Source organism: Lepidochelys kempii, chromosome 24 (assembly GCF_965140265.1).
Source record: "Lepidochelys kempii isolate rLepKem1 chromosome 24, rLepKem1.hap2, whole genome shotgun sequence".
NCBI lineage: Eukaryota > Metazoa > Chordata > Testudines > Cheloniidae > Lepidochelys > Lepidochelys kempii.
Genome location: NC_133279.1, coordinates 5,318,822 through 5,326,585, shown reverse-complemented (window position 1 = coordinate 5,326,585; position 7,764 = coordinate 5,318,822). Strand labels below are relative to the sequence as shown.

Below are 7,764 nucleotides of genomic sequence, written 5' to 3'. Positions count from 1 at the left end.
AGGCAGATTGGGAACCCAAGTTCCATATTTATCTGGTGCCCATCCCCATAGTATCTGGGCACCTCCCCAGCTTTTAACCTCCCTGTGAAATAGGGACCGTTGCTCCTGTTTTTGAGAGAAACGTCATCGAGCCGCAGCAGCTAAGTGACATCCCCAAGCTCTCACAGCGAGTCTGTGGCAGAGCTGTGCCAAGAATCCAGGGCTCCGGGCCCCCTCACCAGTGCACTGTCCTTCCTGTGCACCACGGGATGGGGAGAGATGGATATGCATGCAGTGAGGGCCATTTTCCAGATGAATCCCAACCAGTCCCAGAGGGCAGCATGACCCCAGGGCAGCTGAGGTGAGATGCACCCCTCCCTCTGCAGGATAGGATCCGGGAAACCAGACTGTAATAAGATAACAGGGCGTAGTAACAGCATCAAGCTCTCATTGGCACAGTCCAGCCAGCTAGCATGGGGGAAAGGAGCACAAGCATTGTCATTCGCTCTTTACACGGGGAGATCATCCGAGTCACCGGGAGGACAGAACCCTAACTCCCATTCTAGCCCCTAGCCACTGCGGCATGCTGGTTGGTGGACCTCAGTGCGGGCATCCCCACCACAAAGGAAACCTGCATTGCACCTTCAACCGACGAGCCTGGGAACTTCAATTCTGCCGGAGGCTCAAAACCAGGGACTGATCTGAGACACTGGCTCTGTGGCCCATTACAACCATTTATAACACTCCCTATAGCCTGCTAACCAGACCTTCATTTGTAAAGAAATAGGGGCCAAGACTCATGTACGGTGCACCCACCTTGTGTCTCTCGTATCCTGCAACCAACACGGTGACTACGCCACTGCAAAGCTCTGGGCCTAGGTGCTCTCAGTGGCGTTCGAGGCTTTCAGGGAGCGGAGACACTTGGGATCGGGTCTGAGGTGCTTGGCCTCATAAACCTGGGGCTTCGTGTGCTTGAACCAATTGCAGGCCTCCTTCGTCACCCGGGATCACCAGGTACTTTATTGCTGCCTCTTGCTGCCAATTCAAACAAACCAGGCAATCACAGCCCGTTAAATCACTGGCAAGCGCAAAAGAAACTGCCCTGAAGCCGGTAACTATTGTCCTTGCTGGCCACTTCCCCTGCTACGCTGTGGGTGCTGCAGAGCGAGGGAGGGTCTGGTTCTTTTCCCATCCGGCACTCGTAGTCTGGTCCTGCTGGGTGCTGGGCTCTAGGCACAGCACGCTGGCAGAAGATACGGGCTGCGAGGGGCATTTGCCCCTCAGCACCCTTAAATCCAGGATTTCCCAGGAAAAGAAATCCAGCTGGGGCACTCCCAGGCCCACGGCTTTGATCAGCTGCCTGGAGCACAATCACCTGGACTCTGGAGAAACACAAGCACCGTTAGAATCGTAGAAGATCAGAGTTGGAAGGGACCTCAGGAGGTCATCTAGTCCAACCCCCTGCTCAAAGCAGGACCAATCCACAATTAAATCATCCCAGCCGTGCTTTGTCAAGCCTGACCTTAAAAACTTCTAAGGAAGGAGATTCCACCACCTCCCTAGGTAACGCATTCCAGAGTTTCACCACCCTCTTAATGAAAAAGTTTTTCCTAATATCCAACCTAAACCTCCCCCACTGCAACTTGAGACCATTACTCCTTGTCCTGTCCCCTTCTACCACTGAGAATAGTCTAGAACCATCCTCTCTGGAACCACCTCTCAGGTAGTTGAAAGCAGCTATCAAATCCCCCCTCATTCTTCTCTTCTGCAGACTAAACAATCCCAGTTCCCTCAGCCTCTCCTCATAACTCATGTGTTCCAGACCCCTAATCATTTTTGTTGCCCTTCGCTGGACTCTCTCCAATTTTTCCACATCCTTCTTGTAGTGTGGGGCCCAAAACTGGACACAGTACTCCAGATGAGGCCTCCCCAGTGTCGAATAGAGGGAAACAATCATGTCCCTCGATCTGCTGGCAATGCCCCTACTTATACATCCCAAAATGCCATTGGCCTTCTTGGCAACAAGGGCACACTGTTGACTCATATCCAGCTTCTTGTCCACTGTCACCACTAGGTCCTTTTCTGCAGAACTGCTGCCAAGCCATTCGGTCCCTAGTCTGTAGCGGTGCATGGGATTCGCAGTTAAAGGGACAGAGCCTGATTAGAAATCACGGGTCAGGCCCAGGGGTCCTAACTCGGCAGAAATCAGCAGGAGTTTGCCGTTGACAAGCATGGTGTGTCTCCGGGGGGCAGACACACCAGACTGATCGGTTTCCGTACAGTCAGTTTCTCCTCTCCACTTCTAGCACTTTTTTAACCCGAGATCATAAAGCATTTGACAGATGGGGAAACTGAGGCAGAGAAAGGGGCCCCTCCCCCCCCCGAGGCCTCCCAGGGTCAGAGCCAGGAGTGGGCCACAACTTCCCAGTGAGGCAGCAGTGTCTAGTGGATGGAGCAGGGCGCTCCGACTGACTAGCCACCGGTTTTGCTGGGTGACCTTGGGCAAGTCAAGACCCTTCTCTGTACCTGTTCCCTGGCTGCAGGGAAGGAGCGTTACAATGCAATGGTTACGCTGCAAACCCCCACAGCTCAGGGAAGTTGATTTGTATCCACTGGAATTTAAATTCAGGGCAACGTTGGTATTGACATTCGAATTTTGTTGCTACAAAACACCTGAATGTTGGACCCAAAAGCTGTCCTGACACTGGCCCTTTAAAATACACTCCCTCCCCCCTCACCACACACACACACACACACACACACACACACGCTGGGCCTGATTCTGATCTCCCTTCCTCCAGGGTAACTAGATTAGTCACCTGGTGCAGTGACTTAGACCGGCGCAAAGAGGGTGCCAGCCATGAGAGGGCCAAAGGAGAATCAGAACCCACCCAATTCATTCCTGATTCACCCCAGGGCCCGTGGCCCAGCCGGGCTTGCTGCATGCACCAGCGGTTGCTTTGGAAGTCTCACCTTAGCATTGGCTGCAGGTAAACAGCTGAACAGAGAGTCCAGCAGCGAGGAGGGTGGGGAGGAGGTACCTTTGTTCCATGTGCTCCAGGAATGAAGGAGGAGTCTTGCCCTGCCCCTCGGGAGGGCCAGCCTTCAGTTGCTCGAGTGTCACACACACCCAGGACAGCTCTTCTGCCTTGCACAGTTCAGCCCACACCCCCTGCGCGGCTGGACTCAGGAGCGCAGGAGAGAGGAGGTCGGCCAGCCTGCATCGATTGCCACCGACGTGGGAGGCCCAAGGGCGATGCAGGAGCTCAAGGGCCGACTCGTGCCTGAAGGATTCCCCCTCCCAGCTGTGCGAGCCACCGCTGGCTTATTGCATGGGGCTGTCCCGGTTTCCGTGCCGCGGACCCAGTGGTGCGTGCATTCAGGGTGAGCGGAGCTGCATGGAAGAGCACTGACAGGGAATGGGCTGGCTTCGGGCAAGGATGGCTGCACTGGCCACGTGGTGAGTAGAGGGGCCACTCTCCTCCTCCGCGCGCCGGGTGCTGTACGTCCCCAGTGCCACAACCCCTACCCCCCAGCTGGGAGGAGAGTGTGTTGAACATGCAGGAAGGGGGGATGGGGCAGTTGAACAGCTCAGCACGGCCCAACTTCGGGAACAAATCTTTGCTGGACGCTTGGGGGCTGAGCGGGGATGATGCAGCCTCCGTCCCGGCTGATGGGATCTTCGGCCTGCGGATCCTCATCTCCAGCGTCTACTTGGTGGTGTGCACCGTGGGGCTGCTGGGCAATTCCATGGTCATGTACTTGGTCCGGGCCCAGAAGGGCAGGCCGGCCTCTCCCATAGACGTCTTTGTCTTTGGCCTGGCGCTGGCTGACTTCCACTTTGCCCTGACCCTGCCCTTCTGGGCAGTGGAGACGGCCCTGGATTTCACTTGGCCCTTCGGCAATGTCATGTGCAAGCTGGTCCTCACCTTGACCGTCCTGAGTGTCTACGCTAACGTCTTCCTGCTCACCACCATGAGCGTCACCCGCTACTGTTCCGTGGCCTCTGCCATCAGGCCCGGCCTCAAGCTGACCGCCAACCTGGCCAAGTGGATCACCGTGGCTCTTTGGGCCGCAGCCTTGGGAGCCACTGTACCCACCGCCATCTTTGCCACGGTGACAGATGTGGTCGGGGTGGAGTTGTGCCTGCTCAAGTTCCCCACCAACCGGTGGCTGGGAGTGTATCACCTCCAGAAGGTGCTGGTGGCCTTTGTGGTGCCCTTGGTCATCATCTTGGCCTCCTACCTGCGGCTCCTGAGCTTCCTCCAACAGCACCGTGTCAACACCAACAACCCCAGGAGGCAGAGCCAGATTGCCACGTCCATCTGGCTAGTGGTCACCTCCTTCTTCGTCTGCTGGTTCCCCAACCACATGGTGACCTTCTGGGGGGCCCTGGTGAAGTTCAGGGCTGTCCCCTGGGACAAGACCTTCTACTTCCTCCACACCTACATCTTCCCCCTCACCACCTGCCTGGCCCACAGCAACAGCTGCCTTAACCCTGTCATCTACTGCCTGATGCGGAGGGAGTTTCGCAGGGCTCTGAAGGAGGCTTTCTTGAGCATCTTGGCCCAGGCTTCCTCCTACCTGCCTTCCTCCACCAGCAAGGGAAGGGAGGAGGGCACCGCCCAGGTGGTACTGCCCTTGCACCGGAGGGGCACCCCCAGCAGCCTACAGGTGGCAGAGAAGGAATACGCCCTGCTGTCTACCACCATCACCGTCATGCCTGAGCTGAGAGCCGAGGAGGCCAGCCCGCAGGGCGAGGTAGGGACAGCCCTGGGGCAGGCTTCAACGAGGAGATACTGAAATGACCGCTGGTGAATCACGGCCTCTAAAACACATGGGTGGCTTTTGGGCTAACATCAGAGGAGCCTGGGCTAGCAGGGCATGGGGCTGCCGTTAGCACAGGTCGTGATCTTTTGCACCCAACCTAACTGGAGGTCTTTTGCGGTGCAGGCCGGCGAGAGCAGCGATTCCACTGTATTCCTGTGAGGAATGACAGGACCTGACTCTGGAGATGGAACTCCACCCAGGGCTCCTTCCTCTAGCCCTAACACTCCTGAGACTTGGGAGAAGCAAAGACGGACTTCGTGGCCCTTATTTCCACAGGGCATCCCACAAGAGCCCCAGAGCCAAGCGAACCTTGGAGGAGCTCAGCCCCTTCCCTGCTGACGACCGGTCTGATGAGCCGGATGGCACCTGCATTTGAGTTTCGTGGCTCCTGGCTTTACATTTCCTTTGGCTTCATTTGCCTCTGTCAGCTGCTGATAGGGCAGACATCACTGGAGATCCTGTCCTGTAGTGGTCTTGCCACCATCCAGGGATTGAAACCCACAGAGGACTCCAGATCTTAAGGAGGACTTCAGCACATGCCCGCAGATCCCAGGACCTTCCCCGCTTGCACCCACAAGGCAGCTTGCGACTTGAAGACCTATATGTGTGCACCTCTTGACCCCTCTAAGGAGGGTGCAGCGGGCTTTGGCATCTCCTGCCGGGTCTGCGGAGCAATGGCCAAGCCCAGATGCAAGAGCTTTTTATGGAGCAACTCTTCCCACGGGCCTGGGGTGGTACCCTCGCCGAAGAGGGCCAGGTAGGTTTCCTCTTCAGAGTCCTGCTGGCAGCCTGAGGGCGGCAGAGCCGTCTACCCTGAACAGCACAAATCATGTTCCCCGTCGGGGCAATTCCCCCAGCCTAAGCAGTGCAGGTGGGTGAGGAATTGAATTACGATCTCCCAGCAGGCCAGTGTCCCCGACCCACCCACCCACAAAGCACTTGGGGCCAAAGCAATCGTCAACTGCACTGTAACCCCGAGGCCAATGGGGTTGGTTACTCCAGGGGTCAGTCTGGCTTAGTAAACGGTGGCATAACTTTCCCTGGGCAGAGGGGTGAGTGTGTGTGCGGCCCCTCCGTACAAACTCACTTCTGCATACACTTCCGGGATTCCTACATGCTCAGTGCATGGGGGTCCTTGCCCACTCACCTTAAACCCCAGATGTCCTTGTTCTTATCGCCCATCTCTGTTCTGCCGGGCGCCCCCAACCTCCAACCCTGGACAGACGGAAGATGGCTCTGTTTCACGGCTAGATTCAGCAAGATCGGCCGGGGGGAAAAAAGAAAAGCCAACTCTTTGGCTCCCAGATTTATGGGGCTCGCGTGAGGTATTATCGACTCCAGCCTGTGTCAAAGTCTAGATCAAGGCGGGGCTGATGCTGCTCCCAGCACCTGATTTGGCTCCAGGGAAGAGGTTAATGAGGAACTATACCGCGGCTGAAAACATAAGCCCTGGTAATGCTTCCAGCTGTGAGGAAGCACAAGTGTTAGCCAGGCTGAGGCTGCCCCTTCTCCCCCCCCACCTGGTCTCGCCCCAAACCGCTGGAGCAGATGGATTCCTTCGCGAGGGAATGTTCCACAGCATTATCCAGCACACGAAGGGTTAAAAGGGTTAAATCCATCCTAAGGGCTTGATTGTGGTTGGTGCTAAGCTCCAGCCGCTCCTATTGAAGTAGGGCAGGAACGTCGCGGGTGGGGAGAGAACAAACCTGATCGTCACGCAGGGTTTGTGCCTGTTGAACGACTTTGGCCTGATCGTCCAACTGAATGGGATTAAATCAGTCAAACTCCGAGTGTGGATGTAATAAAGGTGCTGTGTGGCCTAGCAGATAGAGCACTGGGACTTAGGAGACATGAGTTCCAGTCCCTTCTGGGTGACCCAGGGCAAGTCAAGGCCCTGCTCTGTACCTCAGTTTCCCCATCAGTAAAATGGGATGATCCCAACCTCCTTTGGAAAGTGCTTTGAGATCTGCTGATGAAAAGCTGTAGGAATTATTATTATTATAATGGTAGAGCCCTTTCCCTTTTGGTCACAGGGGCCACGCCTTCAGGAAAAGAGAAGTTTTACCCCTCTAGTATGGATACAGATAAGCAATACCAATAAAACTGCTTTAACTATACCAGTGTAATTAAAGCTTGTGTGCAGAGAAGCTCTTTGGGAGAAAATATGATTCACTTGTTCCTATAGCTATAATTCACTCCCAGCCATCTGATTTATGAATTGCTTTGCAATGCTGCAATTAACGTAGGCAGTACGTGTGGTGTGGTGTGTGTGGGGGGGGATCGTCATAAAGGACCATCAAGAAGGGACAAATCAAAAAGGTAATCAGCTCCCAGCCCTTGAGCAAACACAAAATCCCAGCCCGTCGGGGGACAAGCAGGCCCATTTCCTGTTTACAGAAATGAAATTTTGATTGGAGTCAACTCTGAAACCAGGGCCACTGTTTTGCTGGGAAAGGAGCAAAGCGATGGCCTAGACGGAGGAGTTTAATTGCACCCATGTCATGACTAAGGGGACGGAACCTTTTGCAGGGTTCAGCACATGGAGTCAGAGCAGGCTTTTTCCAAAGAGCCCATTGAGGTACCAAGATAAGTGGCTCCATGGTCAACGGAGCTCAGAACATTCAATTCTGGCCTTAAATATCCTAATGGGATGCTGAGCACTCGTGAAAAATCTGGCCCTGATTTAGGGGCATCAAGAGGAGATGAGCACTAGGGGAAATCGTAGAATCATAGAAGATCAGGGTTGGAGGAGACCTTGGGCGTCATCTAGTCCAACCCCCCACTCAAAGCAGGACCCATCCCCAACTAAATCCTCCCAGCCAGGGCTTTGTCAAGCCGGGCATTAAAAACCTCTAAGGATGGAGATTCCACCACCTCCCTAGGGAACCCATTCCAGTGCTTCACCACCCTCCTAGTGAAATCGTGTTTCCTAATATCCAATCTAGACCACTCCCA

At 55.1% G+C, this 7,764-nt stretch overlaps 1 protein-coding gene across 1 annotated transcript; it reads left to right on the top strand.

Annotated features, from left to right (window-relative positions):
- Window positions 1-3,552: 3,552 nt before the first annotated feature.
- RXFP4 (relaxin family peptide/INSL5 receptor 4) lies at window positions 3,553-4,782 on the top strand. Its single transcript, XM_073323489.1, has one exon. It carries the CDS (start codon window positions 3,553-3,555, stop codon window positions 4,780-4,782), a length of 1,230 nt encoding a protein of 409 aa, XP_073179590.1.
- Window positions 4,783-7,764: the final 2,982 nt, after the last annotated feature.

What these genes read in the sequence shown, in the direction of transcription:
- RXFP4 (XM_073323489.1), top strand. Translation starts at nt 3,553, where the DNA reads ATGGGGCAGTTGAACAGCTCAGCACGGCCCAACTTCGGGAACAAATCT.